This window comes from Carcharodon carcharias, chromosome 16 (assembly GCF_017639515.1).
Source record: "Carcharodon carcharias isolate sCarCar2 chromosome 16, sCarCar2.pri, whole genome shotgun sequence".
Taxonomy (NCBI): domain Eukaryota; kingdom Metazoa; phylum Chordata; class Chondrichthyes; order Lamniformes; family Lamnidae; genus Carcharodon; species Carcharodon carcharias.
In genome coordinates this window covers 100,993,112-101,013,918 of record NC_054482.1, presented here as the reverse complement: position 1 = coordinate 101,013,918, position 20,807 = coordinate 100,993,112, and the positions used below count along the sequence as shown (strand labels likewise).

The following is a 20,807-nucleotide window of genomic DNA, read 5'->3' as shown; positions in this document are numbered from 1 at the left end:
CAATCATCTGCGAACATCTCCACTTCTGACCTTATGATGGAAGGAAGGTCATTGACGAAGCAGCTGAAGATGGTTGGGCTGAGGATACTAGCCTGAGGAACTCTTGCAGTGATGTTCTTGGGCTGAGATGATTGACCTCCAATAACCATAACCATCTTCCTTTGTGCTAGGTATGACTTCAACCAGTGGAAAGCTTTCCCTCTGATTCCCATTGACTCCAGTTTTGCTAGGGCTCCTTGATGCCACATTCGGTCAAATGCTGCCTTGAGGTTAAGGGCAGTCACTCTCACCTCACCTCAGGAGTTCAGCTCTTTTGTCCATGTTTGAACCAATGCTGTAATGAAGTCAGGAGCTGGGTGGTCCTGGTGGAACTCAAACTTGGCATCAGTGAGCAGGTTATTGCTGAGCAAGTGCCGCTTGATGACCCCTTTCATTTAATGATCATTGAGAGTAGACTGTTGGTGCGGTAATTGGCTGGGTTGGATTTGTCCTGCTTTTTGTATACAGGAGGTACCTGGGCAATTTTCCACAAAGTCGGGTAGATGTCAGTGTTGTATTTGTAGTGAAACAGCTTGGCTAAGGGTGCGGCGAGTTCTGGAGCAAAAGTCTTCAGTACTATTGCCAGAATATTGTCAGGGCACCTGGTGTCTTCAGCCATTTCTTGATATCACATGGAGTGGAGTGGAACTAGCTGAAGACTGGCATCAGTGATGCTGGAGACCTCTGGAGGAAGTCGAGGTGGATCATCCAGTCGACACTTCTGGCTGAAGAACGTAGCAAATGCTTCAGCCGTATCTTTTGCACTGACGTGCTGGCTTCTCCACCATTGAGGATGGGGATATTTGTGGAGTCGTCTCCTCTAGTGAGTTGTTTAATTGCCCACCACCATTCACGACTGGATGTGGCAGGACTGCAGAGCTTAGATTTGGTCCGTTGGTTTTAGGATCGCTTAGCCATGTCTATCACTTGCTGCTTATGCTGCTTGGCATGCAAGTAGCCTTGTGTTATAGCTTTACCAAGTTGTTACCTCATTTTTAGGTATGTCTGGTGTTGCTCCTGGCATGCCGTCCTGCACTCTTCATTGAACCAGGGTTGATCCCCTGGCTTGATGGTAATGGTGGGGTGGGGGATATGTTGGGCCATGAGGTTACAGATTGTGTTCGAGTAGAATCCTACTGCTGCTAATGGCCCACAGTGCCTCATGGATGCCCAATCTTGAGTTGCTGGATCTGTTCGAAATCTATCCCATTTAGCAAGGTGGTAGTGCCACACAACACAATGGAGGTTATCCTCAGTGTCAAGGCGGGACTTCATCTCCACAAAGACTGTGCAGTGGTCACTCCTACCGTCACAGTCATGGACAGATGCATCTGTGGTAGGTAAGTTGGTGAGGATGAGGTCAAGTATGTTTTTCCCCTCTTGGTTCCCTCACCACCTGCCACAGACCCAGTCTAGCAGCTGTGTCATTTAGGACTCGGCCACCTCAGTCAGTAGTGGTGCTAGCGAGCTTTCTTGGTGATGGACATTGAGGTCCACACCCAGAGTACATTCTGCCCCCTTGCCACCCTCAGTGCTTCCTCCAAGTATGTTCCATATGGAGGAGCACTGATTCATCAGCTGAGGGAGGGAGGTATGCGGTAACCAGCAGGAGGTTTCCTTGCCCATGTTTGACCTGATGCCATGAGACTTCATGGGGTTCAGAGTTCATGTTGAGGACCCCCAAGGTAACTCCATCCTGACTGTATACCGCTGTGCCGCCACGTCTGCTGGGCCTATCCTCCCGGACGGACAGGACATACCCAAGGATGGTGGTGTTTGTTCATTAGCTGACTCTGGTGACTCTGTTCAGTAGCCCCTCTCCACGTGTCTAAACAAACAAATAAAAGTTAGGATCTAGCAAGCTGGGTTCCACCCTGGGATCAGGCTTGTGCAGTGGTAACCTCAGCTGGGATCATAACAATGAGATCCTTGCACTTGTTATTGGAGGCGAGGATGGGGAAGGTAGAGGAGAAGTTGCTAAGGAGATGGTTGTTAATGGAGAATAAAAACCTAGGATTATATTTGCCCCCCAGGATATCTTTAAGGAAGTGAGTAGTTTTGGCAGAGTGGTTCCTGATAGTGCTTGATATGGTGCAACTAAATTTGGTAAGAGTGACCAAATATTGAGCTGTACTCAAATCTGCATCCTTTTGATTAGAGATAGTGAAGCTGGGGTTCATTCTAGCAAGAACAATGGGATAGGAGAATCCTGCTTCTGTTAGGAACAAACATGAGCACCAAAGTTGATGTAAGACGGTGATTGAGCAGATTGATGACAACATTGTGATAAATGTAGGGCTATAGGATAAATAGCTTGAAGTTTGAATTGGAAGTTGTAAGTAATTATGGAGAGTTTTTCTAGCGGTGAAATTAAGAATAAGTGAGGCTGCAAGAACATTGAGAGATATGGGTGGTGATGGATACAGCAGTGTGTTCAGAAATGGTATGTCATTGATCAAGGCTATGTGAGGTGGCGAGGTTGAAGGGGTTGCAATCCATGTCAATATCAACTTGTATGAAGGGAGAGGTTTATGTCATTTCACTTGCACGGATGAGAGCAAGATGAATTGAGAAGGAGTTGGAAATCATAGAAAAATTACTCAGGGAGTGAAGTTTAATAATGAGTTGACAGTCTGGGAGCCATCTTCCTATGATACCTCTAAATTGCTTCTTATGCTTTAAGAAACTGAAGCGTGCATATGAAAGGAACACTGTTTATTCATCAAAAGAGTACTCAAATTTCTCTGATTATTCTCTTTGCTTAAGCTCTGATGAGTACAGTACAACCACAAGACAAATTAACCAACTTCCTTTTATTGTGTTTTGTTGTAGAACACCTAGTAGTTTTCTTTTAAATCTATGGAACACTTTTTTTTTAAAGAAAAAATGTAATGTTATTCTTGGATATGCTTTCTACTTATAACTTTCTGCTCGTTGGTTTGATTGACATTTGTTCAGATGCTGAAAAATAAGGATCAGTGTATTGTAAAGCAACATAAGGAGGCATTGGATGAAAGTCAACAAGTACGCTTAGCTCGTGAACAAATGCAGCACTCTTATCTGGAATTGAGAGAGACTCAGCAACGGTTAACACAGGCACAAAGAGAGGTAGACCGTCTCTCTATTGAACTGGATGAAACTGTTCAACTATCTCAAGAAAAGGTAACCGTTAAAAGTGGGCAACTGCAGCAGTTGAACAAGACATACAGCTTCATGTTGCATTACATAGGAGGGAACTGACTGGTGGTACACAATGGAACAGCACCCTTTCAATCTAGGTATTTGGGTTTGAATCAGTCTCAAAAAGATAGAATTAAATTTTCCCTAAAAAAGATGGTAAGGAATATTCAGTAGAGCTAATCCTACCAAACCCTGGATTTCCCTTTCATTCATTAATCGTCTCTCAATCTGAAGTCACCGTGAGGTATGAGGAAGCTAAAATATTGTACTTGTTCAGTCGAGGATTCTGTTCTGAGGTTGGAGAGAAGACACATTGCTCAACCCATATAAAGAGAGTTTTATATCTAATTCATGCTATACCTGGTCTGAGAATATCTGATGTAATGCCAGGAAAGACTTTACAAGAACTGATCGACAAGTTGCACCAAAAATAGAGATTTTTAACTGACCTTGTGGTGAACCTTGTGTAAAAACTAGAATTTCACATGCAGACTTTCCAAATCTTTTGGTCAGCTCAAACTTCTGTATTTAACCCTGGGAAATAAAGTCCTTGATGAAGATTTGGTCCTTATTTATTGTTTTGTAGTTTTAAGTTGAAGTTCATGATAATTTTACATTTCAATACTAATCCTTCCCATTTAGAATAATAGAATGGATACAGCACAGAAGGTGGCCATTCAGCCCCTCAAGTCTGTGCTAGCTCTCTGCAAGAGCTATTTAACTAGACCCACTCCCCATCCTTTCCCTGTAGCCCTGCAATTTTTTTTTTCCTTTCAGGTGCTTAGCCAGTTCCCTTTTGAAAGCCACAATTGAATCTGCCCCTACCACACTCTCAGGCAACGCATTCCAGATCCTAACCACTCACTGTGTAAAAACAGGAAAGCTTTTCCCTCATGTCACTTTTGGTTCTTTTGCCAATAGCTTTAAATCTATGCCTTCTGGTTCTCGACCCTTCCAGCAGTGGGAATAGATTTTAGACTTCTCGTGATTTTGAACACATCTATCAAATCTCCTCTCAATCTCTTTTCTGAGGAGAGCGACCCTAACTTTCCCAGTCTATCCATGTAACCGAAGTACCTCATCCTTGGAACTATTCTTGTAAATCTTTTGTGCATCCTCTATAAAGCCTCCAGATCCTTCCCAAAGTGCCGTGTTCAGAATTGGACACAGTATTTCAGTGGAGGCCAAACCAGTGCTTTATAAAGGTTCAACATCACTTCCTTGCTTTTGCATTCCATGCGTTATAAAACTCAGGATCCTAAATCCTTTTTAACCACAATCTCATCCACTCGTGCCATCTTCAGTGATTTGTGTACCTATACCCCTAGGTCTCTCCATTTATTTACCCCTTAGAACCACATCTCATTCTTCCCACTAAAGCATTCCACTTCACAATTCTGTGTTAAATTTCACCAGTCCTTCCATGTCCTCTTGAAGTCTCTCACTATCTCACCACAATTCATTGTACTTCCAAGGTCTACATTCTCTGCAGATTTTGAAGCTGTGCCCTGTACACCAAAGTCTGAGTCATTAATATATTAAGAAAAGCAGTGATCCTGGGTACTGACCCATAGGTAATACCAGTATACTTTCCTCCTGTCCAAAAAGCAAACATTCATTACTATTCCTCTCGCTCAGCCAATTTCATAGCCAGGCTGCACTGTCCATTTTATTCCCTGGATTTCAACTTTGCTGGCAAGTTTATTATGTAGTACCCTATTTAACACCTTTTCGAAGTCCATATACACTGTATCAATTGCATTACCCTCATCAATGCCCTCTGTTATCTCAAAATACTCAATCAAGTTATTTACCTTTAATAAATCAATGCTGCCTTTCCTTAATTAATCTACACTTGTCCAAGTGACTGTTAATCTTGTCCAAGATTACCCTGATTAAATGCTTTAGCACCACTGATGATAAACTAACTGACCTGTTGCTGCTGGATTATCCTTGCAGCCCTTTTATGAACAAGAGTGTAACATGTACAATTCCCTAGTCCTATGGCACCACCCCCATATCTAAGGAGAAGGACTGGAAATTATGATCAGTTCCTCCACAATTTCCACACTCAACCTCCCTATCTGGTCCTGGTACCATTATCAACTTTTAAGTATAGCCAACCATTCTAGAACCTCCTTTATAAATTTTTAGCCTATCTAGATCTCAACTCTCACCTCTTTCACTGACTTTGGCAGCATCATCTTCCTTGGTTAAGACAGATGCAAAGTGCTCATTTAGCAACTCAGCCATGCCCTCTGCCTTCATGCTCCTTTTTGATCCCTAATCAGCAACACACTTCCACTCCTCATTATTATTTTTATGTTTACATATCTGCAGAAGACTTTTGGAATCCATTGATGTTAGTCTCTTCTCATCCTTTTTCACTTTCTCTCTAAATTTTATGGGCAGAATTTTGCTGTCGGTGAGCAGGGGGCGGGGCCTGCTTGCTGCCATGGGATGACGTTGGGCGGAACCCCCGATGTCATCCCGGTCCGTTTAAATTTTCAGGAAGGCGGGGGTACAGCAAAATCAGCTGCGGGCCCGCTGACCTGTCAATGGCTAATTGAGGCCATTGACAGGATCATTAAAACAATTAAAGGACCTGCCCGTCCAGCCTTAAGGTTGGCGGGCAGGCCAGCAGCCCCAGCTGCTAATAGATAAAGCATGAAACCTCATCCAGCGGCAGGATGAGGTTTCATGTAGGTTTTTAAACATTTTAATGAAGTTATTATGTTAATTATGAATATGTCCCATCTCGTGAGTGGGACATGTTAGGGAATTTTTTTTTCTCTTTTTAGTATTTTTATAAGTGTCAGCGATCTCCCTGAGGCAGCACTTTGCCTCAGGGAAATGTGTGCTCTATTGTGTGCATGCACGAAAGAGCACACTCTCGCTTTTGGGGAATCCCCCTGCCCGCACAGGAATTGCATAGCGCTTCCCGCCGGACGTCACGCTGGGCGGCCCACGTAAAATGGCGGCGGGGCTCACTTCTCCGGCTGGAATCGGCTCCCCGCCTGCCCGACAGGCAGAAAATTCTGCCCTATATATTCAGTCCAGTTCTCACTTGTATTATCAATCTGACATTTGTCATAAGCACCCTTTTATTTGCTTCATCTTACTGCCAGTTGTTATTCAGGGAGCTGTGGCTTTGGTTGTGCTGCTTTCCTCCTTCATGGGAATGTACTAGACTGTATCTGAACTATTTCCTCTATAAAGGCAGACAATTGTTCCACTACAGCTTTGCCTGCCAATCTTTGACTGGAATAAATCCATTCTCAACCCACTGAAACTGGCCCACCTCGAATAAAGTATTTTTACTCTAGATTGCTCCTTGTCCTTTTCCACAGTTAATCTAAAAACTTAAATATTCCCCTACTGACAGTTGATCCACTGGATCCACTTTATTCCCCAGAACCAGTTTCAGCAATGCCTCTCTCCTCATTGGGCTGGAAATGCACTGATAAAGAAAATTCTCTAGAACACATTTCAAGATACAATACCCTTTCTGCCATTTGTAATATTCTGCCATCTGTATCAGGAAAATTGAAGTTCCCCCATTCAGTATTAGAATAATTGAGGGAATTCAAATTGAGGGAATGAAATGTTTCACTGAGCAATTTCATTGGAAATTAAAACACTTTTATTAAATTAAAACTTTTGGTACCTAGTCATTTTGACATTCAGCTTTGGTATAGCAGATCTGTTAGCAAGTTGGGTTCTCACCAGTATCCCAGTGGTGTGTGCCAATTTTTATCATCTTTTAAAATTGTTTTCCTTCCTCTCCTTTTACAAAGAGTTAACTGCACCATTGAGGTATAGTTCCATGAGCTGCACCACTGCTCAAGTTCCCATTATTCATTTTGATCTGGATGGTGCCAGAAGGCTATTTTACCATGGAAGGCATCTCCAGTGAGCTTAATTCTCACCTGATGTCCATGATGTGCACCTTCAGTGGGGGTCATTGCATAAGAGATACGAGTGGGAACCTTGAGTGATTGATATTAATCGACCAATGTGTGTGATGATGCTTTGGAACACTTGCAACATTTTTGTGTAAGGTCAACAAAAGGCTCATTGAAACTCTTAGTATCTCATTCTCATTTCTGATAACTTGATTATCTTTATTTACTGTCTGTAGGAAGCTTGTGTTGCTCACCTTGCAGAAGAATTGGGTGCTGCTCAAGCTCGAGAAACCAAATTAGAAATCAGGACGCAGGCAGAGACAAAGAAGTTAAAAGAATTGGTTAAACACTTGAAGAATGCTCATCAGAAAGAAGTAGGAGTCAATTTATTTAGTGAGAAATGTTGGAACCTTGTTACTATGGTGGGACTCTTATCAATTTAAAAACCTTATTGTTTGTTTAAACATACAACAAAGCAATAGATGTGTGTCTACCTTTGCATCATTTTGATCCAATTAAGTATTTTGATATATAATTTCTAATCTGAAGGCCTTTGAGCATTGGACTATACCATAGCTTTCTGGTCTTCATATTTGCTGACGGAAGGATTCTGAGAATGCTTTGCCTCTTCTCACTTCTCAATAGGAAGTTCTGTCCGATGCACAGCAATTTCTAGATGCTGCAGCTAAGGCTGGAAATCATGGTATTGAGGGAATTATAGGTACAAACCTGAATCTTGTTAACAGTGTGCTACTATTGCAGTACGGTGTACTGCCTTTCTATTGGTGTCCTCTTGACCTGACTATTACTTTCATTAGTCTTTACCAGCTAATATGTAATCCTGCCCAAATGCTAGTTAGATATTAATGGAGTCTGCAATAGACTGAATATTTTGTGATTGGTAGGTAATTGTTGAAGCTGAGTTTAATCAAGAAGCAGAAGTATTCTAGTGAAAAGGAGTGGATGCTAAGAACATATTCATTCATCTCATAACAATTTTTATTTTTTCGCCTTTTATCTATTACATACATGGTTTCTCACTGAGTAATGGCCTGGTATATCTTTCACTGTTACCATCAAATCAGGGGATCAACCCTGGTTCAATGTTGGAGACCATACCAGGACCAGTGCCAGGTATACCTAAAAATGAGATGCCAACCAGGTGAAGCTATAACACAGGACTGTATGAATGCTAGACAGTGCAAGCAGCATGCGATAGACAGAGCTAAGCAATCCCAAAGCCAGTGGAGCAGATCAAAGCTGTACAGTCCTGCCACATCCAATTGTAAACTAACAACTGTTGGCTGGAGTCATACAAATAACTTAAGATACCTGAAGTTAACTAATAGATCTGTGATTTTCTGCTTCAGACTTTCTGCCCTTTTTAAATATAGGCATCACATGGATCTTGTTCCAGTCTATGGGGACAATCCCAGGCCTAAAAGCTGTTGAATATATTAACAAGTTTTTCATGGAACACCACTCTCATTTCCTTGAATAACCTCAATTGAATGCTGTAAGGCTCCTATCAAAGATCACCTATTTTACCCACATCCACTTTCAATTTTAGCATTCATGGTGTACCGATATTGGTGACAGAGGATCATCAGTAACTATTTAAAATATTTGCCATATCCTTCAGTTATCCGATACAGCCTAACTGATCATCAGCCCCCGCTGGCTTCCTCAATCCTGTGAGATGCACTCTTCAGCAAAGCAAAGGTGTAACTGCCTCTGCCTATTCCCAAACTGAACTGCCGGCTTCTGTGAGCAAACACACACAGATAAATTAAACAAAGGAACCTTCTAATCTTACATCGCAACCGTACGTGCTTTGGGATGATGCAAACTGAACTGCAAACAAATTATTTTACCTTCCATACAACTCTGATTCTGTAACCGATATGAATATTTTCTTTCTCTAATGGAGTTTTAGGACCCTCTTTTACTAGCTTTTAGCTTATTTTATGGTGATGACAATAGACATCCTGGCTCTACCAAGAGGTCCAAAAATGGGTCGTTCATTGTTCAAATGTTTACATCTCTCCCTCTGACCTTGTAAGATAAGCATTGAGTAGCTTTTAACTGTAATTAATTCCCAGTTTGTTTGAATTTCATTCACTTCAGGATTATTATCAGTTTCTCAATCAGGAATTTCCATTTATCTTTACATTTAATACTTTAATCTCTTAAAACTAAATTTTATATACTAAAACATTTGAAGTATGAATGAGATATTCACAACAATGTCTAATAATAAATACTGGCGAATATATTTCAGAGAGAGCTCACTTCTAATCTGTTTGACCTGGGACAAAGGACAGGTTCTAAGACACCAAGAACTAAACTTTAAAAGTGTGTATTTATTTTTGTTACAGATCGCTATGCTTAAAGAAAGCAGTGCACAGTCATTGCCACCTATTGCGGAGATCCCTACTACCCAAAAATCAAGTGACCAGTTGCTACAGTTAACGCAGGATCTAGAAAATGCTCAGGAGCATATCCTTCATCTTGAGTCAGAACTTAAGACTCAAAGGGAGATGATAAGTGCTGCAGAAGAAGGCCTAATAATTAAGGTAGGATTTTTGTTTTGGAACATTTGACTAGACAAAAGTTATCTTTCAGCAACAATTTGATGCCAGAATATTAAAAAAAAAATCCCTCGGTATAAAAAAATGCCTCAAAACACTCCACAGGTAGTGATCTGGAAGACAGAAGCTAAGGTAGAAAAGGTGAGATTTTGATGGCTGATCAAAAGCTTGATAAAAGATTTTGTGAAGGCCTTTAAAAACGGCAGGAGAGGGAACTCCAGGGAGTAGGACACTAGCAGCTCAAAGCAATGCAGCATAAGACAGGGGATTGTAAGTTTGAGAATTGAAGCAGGAATTTTTCCCCGACCATTCAAAGAATATAACCTCACCGCTTTGAATGCATTTTCATTTGCTGTCTATTCCATTAAAAATGTCAGCAGTTTAGGTGAACTGATTCATTTTTGTCTTTTTTTTGCAAAACTTCTAACATAAGGTGTTATCATAGAAAGGGAACTATGATGTTTAGTATTACACGGTGATGTTTTCTTTTCCATTTCTAAATGTAGGAATCTGAAATAGCAAGACTACAAGTCAAAATTTCTGGATTTGAAAGAGCTATGGGTAAACAGCAACTCCCTTCTCAAAATGAATCCAATAATAGAAAAGACTGCACACCGCAACTCAAGAGTTTTTACCCTTTGGCCAGAAGCATGAATAGACCTATTAGTGCTAATGATATGTATGGCACTGACATTGGTTCAGCGTTACATTCCCTGAATTATTCTAACAGGATTCGTGAAATACTCGAGCAGTCTTTCATTGTCCAGAATATCGGCGTAGTAGAAACTGAAGATGCTTCCTGTGCAGGGAAACCAGAGAGTGCTGCTTTATTCAGTCCATCTCCAAAAGCAGAAGGTGAAGAAGATTTGGAGCTCGCTAATCTGACTAGTAATAGTAACATGGAAACTTTAAGTGGAATGTTAAATCATCTAATTGCCATGGAACAAAGTAATACTAAGCTGGGATCCCCACTTGACCAGTCACCAGGCTTGTCTAATGAACAGATTAAATCAAAAATGGATGAATGTTCAACTGGAATGCACAGAATTTCAAATCAGGTCTGTGTTGTACGTTTGTTAAGTAACAAATCTATTTGCTAATTGATTTAATTCTAAGATGTCGCAACTTGTAAGATTAGAGTCTTTATATGATGAGATTTCAATAATTAAGACATGATCATGTTACAGCACATTCACACTGTCTGTACTACTGCTGGTATTGCTGAATATTTGTAACGTTCACAACAACTTCACTCTTTTGCAAACTATTGCAGTTAATTAGCACACACAGAATGATATAGCTCAAATGGAGGCCATTTGTCCTATTGTATATGTGCTAGCACTTTGAAAGAGCTATCCAATTAGTTCCACTTCCCTGTTCGTTCACCCTACAAATTTCTCCTTTTCAAGTGTATTTCCAATTCCCCTTTGGAAGTTACTATTGAATTTACCTGCGCCACCATTTTAGGTAGTGCATTCCAAATCCTTGCAATTTACTGTGTTTTAAAGTAAAAGAAATCTAATTTCCAGCCTGGATTTTTTGCCAATTATCTTCAGTCTGTTTCTTTTGGTTACTGACTCACCAGCCAGTTGAAACAGAGTAGTTGAGAAGAAACTATCAAAACCCCCATAATTTTGAATGCCTCTCTTTAAAGTTCTCTGCTCTAAAGAGAACAATTCCACCTTCTCTTGTCTCTCCACAAGTTCCTCATTCCTGGTTCCATTCTAGTAAATTTCCTTTCCACTCCAAGACCTTGACACCTTCTCTAAAGTGTGTTGCTTAGAATTGGATGCAATACTCCAGCTGAGGCCTAACCAATGATTTTTAAAGTTTAGCATAACTTTGGAACATTGGAACAGGAGTAGACCATTTAGTCCATCAAATCTGTTCTGCTGCCATTCAGTGAGAACATAGCTGATCTGTGACCTAACTTCATATCCTTGCTCCATATTCCTTAATATGTTTGGTTAATAAAAATCTGTTAATCTCAGATTTAAAATTAACAATTGCACGGACATTAATTGCTGTTTGCAGAAGAGGATCCAAACTTGTACCACCCTTTGTATGTAGAAGTGTTTCCTAATTTCAAACCTGAAAAGTCTTACTTCAATTTTTTAGACAATTCCCCTTCCACCTAGAATCCCTAACCAGCAGAAATAGTTTCTCTATTTACCCTATCTATTCTCTTTAATGGGTGATTTGATTGTAGTTTAACACTCTACATTCCAGGGAATACAATTCTAGTTTGTGTAACCTCTCTTTGTAATTTAGATAATGGAGTGCTTCCTTGCCTTTTTATTCTGTACCCCTAGTTCTAATGCCTGGGACCCCATGTGCTTCTTGTAACAGCTTATCAACCTGTCCTGCCACCTTTAAAAAGAATTGTGTTTGTGAATTCCTAGGCCTTTCTGTTACTGCAGCCCCTTTAAAACTGTCCCATTTAATTTACACTGCCTCTCTTAATTTTCCTTCCAAAATGCATCACTTCACACTTCTGCATTAAACTTCTACCACGGGCTGAATTTTCTGCCTGTCGGGCAGGTGGGCCCAACTCAATCTCTGGCAGGCAGGGAGCCGATCCCCGCCGGAGAAGTGGACCCCGCTGCCATTTTACGTGAGCGGGCCAATTAAGACCCGCCCAGCGTGACGTCCGGCGGGAAGCGCTATGCGCTCCCTGTGCAGGCGGGGGGATTCCCCAAAAGCGAGAGTGTGCTCTTTCACGCATGCGCACGAAAGAGCGCACATCTCCCTGAGGCAAAGTGTTGCCTCAGGGAGATCGCGTACACTTTGAAAAAAATTAAAAATAGAGAAAAAAAATTCCCTAACATGTCCCCCTCATGTGACAATGTCACATGAGATGGGACATGTTCATAATTTACAGAATTTTATTAATTTTTGAAACCCTGCATGAAACCATCCCGCCGCTGGATGAGGTTTCATGTTTTAGCTATTAGCCGCCGGGGCTCTTGGCCTGCCCGCCAACTTTAAGGTTGGACAGGCAGATCCTTTAATTGTTTAAATGATCCTGTCAATGGCCTCAAATGGCCATTGACAGGTCGGTGGGCCCACAGCTGATTTTGCTGTGCCCCCGTCTTCCTGAATATTTAAATGGGGCGGGACAAGGTCAGGGGTTCAGCCAAACGTCATCCCGCGTCACTTTATGCGCGGTGAGCGGGCCCCGCTCCCTGCCGCTGACTGCAAAGTTCTGCCCCATGTGTCTGGCCATTTTACTAATCTTTCTTTGCCCTCCTGAAGTTTGCTACTATCTTCACCATTTAGTATAACGGGTCTATCATGTGGCACTTTCACCTTCAGAAAGTCCAATGCAATCGACCTTCATCAACCCTCTCAATTATTTAATTGTAAAAACTCAATAAAGTTTGTCAGGCACTATTTTCTTTTAACAAATTCATGTCAGCTGTCATTTATCAACTCTTGTTCTAGGTGATAATTTTGTCCCAGATTTATGGTTCCTGGGAGTTTTCCTACCACTGACATGAGGCTGATAAGCTTGCAGTCAGTTGCCAGATTAATATATTTTATAAATAAAAAGTTGACTTTGATACTTACTTATGGATATCATTTGTACTCCACATACTAGCAGTATAACTCAGTGAATTGGATTCTTTCTATGGAAGGAATCTTCTCAATTGGTCTCAACAATATCTCATTAAGTATGGCGATGTGAGCCATCCCCACGTTATTGCCAGGCTTGCTATAGGACACCATTGGCAACTTCACTAAGGTGGAAAAGTGCTCGACTGGTTGAAGATCATCAGCAGAGTGACCATTGTACTGACTGGTGCTCATTGTACTTAATGTGACTCAGTTGATAGCACCCTCGCCTCTGAGTTGCAAGGTTCAGGGTTCAAGTCCCACTTCAGGACATGAGCACAAAAATCAAGGCTGACAATCCAGTGCAGTACTGAGGGAGTGCTGCACTGATGGAGGGTCTCATCTTTCAGATGAGACATTGAACTCTCACCCCATCTTCCCTCTGAGGTGGACATAAAAGATCCCATGGCACTATTTCAAAGAAGAGCAGGGAGGTTATCCCCAGTGTTCTGGCCAATATTTATCCCTCAACCAACATCACAAAAAACAGATTATCTGATCATTATCGCATTGCTGTTTTTGAGAGCTTGCTGTGTGCAAGCATGTTTCCTACATTACTGCAGTGACTACATTTCAAAAGTACTTCATTGACACTTGAAGAAAATAAAAACTTGTATTATATAGCACTTCTCGTGACTACCAAAGCGTTTCACAACCAATGAAGTACTTTTGAAGTGTAGTCACTATTGTAATGTAAAACGCTATATAAATTCAAGTCCTTCTTTTGGCAGATTAACTATTGTATTAACTGCTGTTCAGCATACTTGCATGTTCCACTATAGTACAAGAATGTTTTATTGCCACACTGTGCAGGATTCAGAATGATTTTGGGAGTTTTGGGTCACTCTTTATCTCCTGCTGGCTAAATGTGTGTGGCGGGTGGATTGAGAGCTGAATTCATGGCTTCTGTGGCTGATGTCGCTCGACATGTGTTTTAGGGAGCTAGTCAAATAATTTCAGTATTTTGTGAGGGAAACATGGGATAGAGATGATAACTTCCCTTTTGTGTTGTGCTTCATGGATTTCTGATTTTTGTGGGTGGTGGTTGAGGTGGCTACTTTCATACAGAAACTATTGTCAAGATATGAAAGTAGGAATTATGACTTTTCAATTACAGATTAGCTAAGGTTTTTTTTATAAGCACTACTAAAAGCTGCTACTAATAATTGGAAATGGTTTCTCCTCTTATGCTGTTTGAACAACTTCAGATCGTGTTTGAAATTATTGTCCACATTAAGGTAAATTAAACCACAACAGCAGAGCAGCTATAGGCCAGAAGCGATGGACATCTGCTGGAGTAAAAAATCCAACATTTTAAAGTGTTGAGGAATATTTTTGTAATGACCTTTACTTAAAGAGACACTGTGGAATATTTTGAACAAGAGGCTTTCCCCCGGCTTTGTTATTGCAATACCAAGGTTGTTTTCTTTATAATCTTCTTTATAAACCTGTTTTCCAAGTGTAGCAGTGTCCTGGTTGCTGTGTGTGTTGTTGCTGCCTCTATTAGAAATTATTTTTCTTTTTGACCTTTGTAATATTTTGCTAATTTTTGCTTTTATCTTTCTAACAGGACAGTGCCCACTGTAATCTTACAGATGCTGATTTAAATGTGCAAAGTCATGCTTCTGTGCCATTGAAATAACTATAAAAAGTTATTTGCTTCATCTTCAGCAGTGGTAGGTAATAACATGATAGATGTGTATGTTTCTTCAGTGTGTAAGTTTCAAATGTCATTTTAAATTGTTTACATACCAGCTTTTTGTGAGACAGATGCAGACTTGTTACAACATTAGCCAGCATTCCCTCTGGAGACAAGGCTGGAGGGCTGGTAAAATAGTGGTGGAAAGTGTCTGGGAAGCCTGCATCTTCCCACCACCAGGGGATATTTTGAAAGGCAGGAATGGCAGAGGCACAGCTGCCCACCTTTTGTCAGCAGGTGGCCAATTAATGTAATTGACTGGCCTATTAATGGGTATTTTATGCCCCTGCTGACATTTTGCCCGCATCTGAACATCACTCCGCTTTCTGGGGAAACCGGTATACATCAAGATGGTCTCCTAGCAGATCCCAGGCGGAGGTGGTGGGGGCTTCCTTCCAGGATGCTTGACAGCCCACAGAGAGGCTCCCAATGGCTGCTTACATGGCACCAACGCTACCGTTGGAGGATTCACCCCACCGACTGCTGAGGCCTGTCTGCCTAGCCCAAACACATTAAGAAAGTTTCTTCCCCACCCTTCGAGGATGAGCCATTATGGAAGCCTCTCCATCCCCTTGCAGTGACCACCTGTGTTGATGATATTGCTGAACTGCCAGCCCTTTGATTGGGAAGCAGCTCCAAGAGGCAGGGCCCCATCCTTAATGAAACACTGGCCCCGGTGACAGCCTCTTAATTGGCTGCCACCAGTAAAATCCCCCTTTGCAGTCTTGCTGTTCGCCCACAAGAGCTTAGAACCTGCATTTGGTCCCGAAGGTGGAATCTATATCCATTGTTTAGTTCCATAACTTAAACAGCCCACCAACCATATCCCATGGCCAAGTTTTTATGATGTAATAACTGATCCTGCATCAGTTTCAGCAACTGTATTCTCACACCTAAGAAAATAAAGAATGGTCAATAATCTGATTTTCCTGGATCCTAAGACCAGGGCCGGAATTTTCTGGTCCTGCCAGCAGTGGGATTCATGGCAGGCAAGTGTGAAAAATTCAGAATGTGGCCCAAAGTCTGAATTCTGCCTGCAGGGGAAAAAGGTCGGAATTTTTCCTTTAGCACCTTCATGGCGGGCTGATGGTTGTCCAGCTTTTGCGCTGATCCTTGTTGGCAGCTCATTTGCATGCATTAGCATGTTATGAATACTCATTATAAACGCATGTTGCCAGAATTCCTTTCTCCCTCCAAATTTCATGCCACCCCAGTGGGAAATTAGACCGGTCAGAATCATGACCGGATATAGGTGGTGTGCAGCTGTCCACCTTCACTTAGCTTGTGACTTTGAGGTGAGTGCAACGTTCAAAGACTACCTGCAACAGCACTGCTCCGAGTCATCAGTAATGCCAAAGCTGCTGTGCAAGGTGAGACTGGTTGGGGTGTCTAGATTGGATGCCTCAGGTGTCTAATTGGGCTGCTGATGGTGGGTTCTGTGCTTCTCCAGGAGGGCTGCACCTAGTGTATGTGCTGTGGGTCTCAGGTAGGGCTGCACTCTACCAACAGAAATCAGCATGGGGATCGGGGGGAGGGGAAGGTGGTTGACAGAGACATGAGGGTTGGGGAGTCGGGGGTGGGGGAAGCTGGAGATGGCAAACAGAGGGATGGAGGAGTTGAAGCCCAACATGGAAAGGGTGAACGCAGACAGAGCAGGGGGGCATTGGGTGGTCTTTGTATGGCATGAGTGGAAGAGAGTACACACAGACTCTAGAGTAAGGAATGGTTGGGGGAGGGGGATTAGTATAGCACACACGCTTATTACTGGGTGGGGGAGGTGGAAGGCTTGCACAAGAGGAAAGGGTAACACAGAGACTCATGGAGTGGGGGAGGGAAATGGTGTTGTGGTCAGTCCTGAAGGAACAGGAGGTGCTGAGTGACAGACAATCATAGTCTTGGGACTGAGTTTGGGTTGAGAGATTAAAGGCAGTCCTGGGGCTTCGCAGGCTATGCTACAGGGCTATGTATGGCACGCACCTCATGGTCCCGTTCCAGGGAGGGCAAGGCTTGTGTGCACAAGGGAGGTCAGACACAGCTTGGTGTTAGGTCATTGTCTCACACTCTGTGGTCCTGGGAGTGGCTGGCTTGGTACTGGGCTGCAGATTGTCATGGTCAGAGAAGGCATCTGGAGCCAGTAAATGGAGAAAATGTAATGAAGTGATGGAGGGGGAATACGCAAAGCTCTCGTTGGAGGGGTCGCCTCTAAGTGACCGTGCACACAGCCTCAAGATGGGGAAGGGTGAGATCCACATGGGGAATAGGGCATCCACAGTGATAGGTTCAAGAGGGAGGACAGGAATGTCCACAACAATAACTATTGGCTCCAGGGTTACTGGGCAAGGCTGGAGAGTTACCGGAGGGAGATTTACTTGAACATCGTGAGGTTCCAGGATGATTGAAGTGAACAGTGACAGGGAGAGGGTCGAAGCTGGCCTCAAAATAGAAGTGCAGCACCACCATCTTGAGACCCCAAATCAATGATGCAGTTTGAAAATGAAACTGGAAAAAAATCTCTGCAGGAGGGGTCTGAGGCAGTGTGGGAGGAGTGCACGGCTGGACTCTTGAGACCCATTCAGGGGGCACTGTCAGAATTATTAGATTCTCAACATTGAGATGAAAGGGCATTTTATAGAACTCATGAACACTTGATTGAGAACTGAGAGTTTGAACCACTTAAGTAATCGTGTGTTTTTATGTGAGATAGCAATAGTCAATGTGTTCACATTACAGGATTTAAACATCAAGAATGTGAGAAGGCAAGAGGCATCCAGCCATTAAGTGAGCACAGCTCACTTTTGTTTTTGCCTTCCACAATTCACCATCTGTTTAGTACTAGTTGATTTATCTGCCGAGTCAAGATCACAATTAGCTCTCCGGCAAATGAGATTAGGGGACTGGAAAATATTTGGACCATGGTGTGCATGTGTAATTCAGGCCTCACTGTATTAGAGCCAGGCCTTTCAGGTTTTAAGTTAGAAAACACTACAACGTTTTGTGTGGAGAAGTTGTTTGGAACACTCTTGCACAAATGGCAATTGATCCTGGTTCAACTGTTAATTTTAAATCTGAGATTGATATATCTCTTAAAAGATATTAAGGGATATGAGGCACAGGCAGGTATGTGGAGCTCGGTCACAGATCAGCCTTGATCTCATTGAATGGCAGGACTGGCTTGAGGGATTAAATGCCTACTACTGTTTCTATGTTCCAATTCATGATAGAAATAGCTTTTTGTAAACTTGTCATAATGTAGTTATGCCCTCATGATAGAATGGTGCTTCAGCTTCAATGTTACAAACCTTTCAAACTTATCTATCACTTTCTACCTTTATAAAGCCTCATTAAAGCTATTAGATCGACAATGGTCTAATTGAATAGCATCACAGGCTCAGTGCTGAAGGGCCTACGCTTGGGTTCATATTCCCTAATTCCTCATCTAACACTCATGTGGTGTCTGTTTCCTTCTATGGTTGTCCTTTGGATTTTGTGGTATGTTAAAAGCTTTGAATATTTCAGAGCGCCTATTTTAATTTTGATTACAATAAACCGCTTTCATTTGATGCTGGAGTGTGGTGACACTTCTGGGATGCTAATGAAAGGTACAACAAGCAGTTAAATAAAAAATAGGGATGGGGTAGAAAATTCCTTGTGGTTGGAGCCACTTTATACTAAGTGAAGCATTCAACATGACATGCAATGGTTTTATGTACTTGTTTTCATAAAGCGGCAGATCAGCATAATTTGTAAGTTTGATTTGTTCACTCTCATGAAAGATTTCTCAATGGTCTTTGTTCCAAGATGTACTTATTATCAAATGTGAACTATTTTTTTTCTCTCTTCTCCCAAATCCCTTCCTCCTCAAATTACAAGTGGGCTCAAGATTTATATTGAATTACACTTTGGAGCAAACTATGTACTGGATACCAGTTCCTCTTTATTAATTTAAATGTCCAGTGTAAGAAATTTTATGAAATCCAAAGCAGTTCAGAAACTTCAAAGGTTCAAGAAAGCTTAACTAATTTATTTTGTGGATTATACATGTAGCTGTCACTTTTTTATTTATCTTCAATTTTTTGTTATATAGCTGAACTTACTGAACAAGAGCAGTCATGTGAATAACATCAGCTAAAAGATGAAGATAGAGTTTGGGACCAGTGATCAGTAAGCTCACTACCTAGTAGTACTAGTATAAAGTGTACAGTTATGATTGTAAAGCAGTGACATGGCCTTTATTCCAAAAGAAGCTTTGAAAATAAAGATTGCCTAATTTCATACTGTCATGCTGGAATTTATTGTGCAAGTGGGTGTTGAAAAATTCATTTTTTTTATTGTTAATAAACATTTTGTCTAGAGAAATAAAACAAATGTATTTTATTGAAATATTTAATTTTTTCTATGTAAAATAAATGCTCCTTTATGTACTGCTATGTTTATTTTCATCTTTTAAAAAAAATGTATATTCAAGTCTATTCTTGACTGCCGTGTTCCCATGAATGTTTGAGCTACAGCTACATATACGGAGGTAATTCAAATAGCAGGAAATTGCACACAACAGCAATATAATCTCACTGTTTACTGCTAAAGGATGAAATATTGAGAGTTCCATTTATATGAATTTTATTGATTCTAATTTGTGACTAGCAGCCTGATGAATGCACTGTGTGCTGTGCATGGTGTAACCTCATAAAGGTCTATTTGGGTCAGGTAGCTGATTACAAACTCTTCCTTTGAGGGTGTAAAATATTTAGAGCATGGCAGCCAGTTTTACAGTAGAAGTAACCTGGATGCAAACTGATGCCCACACTCTCCATCAACACACTGTGGGGGGTTGGTGGTGTAGAGTGGAGTGGGGGGGTGATGTGATGTAAAAACAAGTAAGAAAACTAACATGAAAAATGGAACAGAGTGGATGTCCCAGATAATGTATTTGTGCATGGAGATTTCTCAATTTCAAACACTCAATCAGGTGCCTCCCCAGCGACAGAGAATATAGGGGAGTCAATATGCCCTCTATTGTGTGCTTTTTATATGTAATGTAAGGGGAACGTGCTGTCTGTGATTTTTTTTCTGCTCCAAGGAAGGGGGAAAGTATATTTCCCCATTTTATGTTTGCAGCATCAAGTGCCATTCCCTGCTTAAGAGGACAGACAAGTGCTTTAAGCTCACTAGTACCATCCTGTTTATGTCAAAGGAATCCTATATAGGGATAAAATTGAATGTAGTTTCTTTTATTTTTTAAAATTTGTTACATTCTGCTGAACTGAGATTCTGAACACTGTCATAGGGAAAATGCTAGAATCTGTTATTAAGGAGGTTATAGCAGGGCACTTAGAAAATCTTAATGCACTTAGAGTCAACATGGTTTTGTGAAAGGAAGTCATGTTTGACTAATTTATTTGAGTTATTTGAAGAAGGAGGAAGTAACAAGTGACGTGGATAAAGGGGCACCTGTAGATATGGTGTATTTGGATTTTCAAAAGGCATTTGATAAGGTGCCAAATCAAAGGTTACTACACAAAATAAGAGCTCATGGTGTAGGGGGTAACATATTATCATGGATAGAGGATTGGTTGGCTAACAGAAATCAGAGAGTAAATAACAGATTCTATCATGTTGGAGTTGGCAAGCTGTAACTGGTGGAGTGCCTCGAGGCACAGCGTTGGGGCCTCAAATACTGGATTTACAATCTTTATAAATAATTTGGATCAAGGGACCAAATATATGGTTGCTAAATTTGCTGATGAAACAAAGATAGGTAGGAAAGTAAATTGAGAGGAG

General features: G+C 41.4%; 1 protein-coding gene across 4 annotated transcripts in view; it reads left to right on the top strand.

The window, feature by feature from the left end:
- ccdc18 (coiled-coil domain containing 18) overlaps positions 1-19,496 on the top strand; it is a 140,892-nt gene extending 121,396 nt beyond the window's left edge. For all 4 annotated transcript variants that reach the window (XM_041208706.1, XM_041208705.1, XM_041208707.1 and 1 more), the window contains 6 exons: positions 2,998-3,201; positions 7,361-7,498; positions 9,503-9,700; positions 10,222-10,773; positions 14,901-15,006; positions 19,114-19,496. In XM_041208706.1, coding sequence (XP_041064640.1) covers positions 2,998-3,201; positions 7,361-7,498; positions 9,503-9,700; positions 10,222-10,773; positions 14,901-14,972 — 1,164 coding nt within the window. In that variant the 3' untranslated portion in view covers positions 14,973-15,006; positions 19,114-19,496. The remainder of the gene's footprint in view (positions 1-2,997; positions 3,202-7,360; positions 7,499-9,502; positions 9,701-10,221; positions 10,774-14,900; positions 15,007-19,113) is intronic.
- The last annotated feature ends 1,311 nt before the right edge of the window (positions 19,497-20,807 follow it).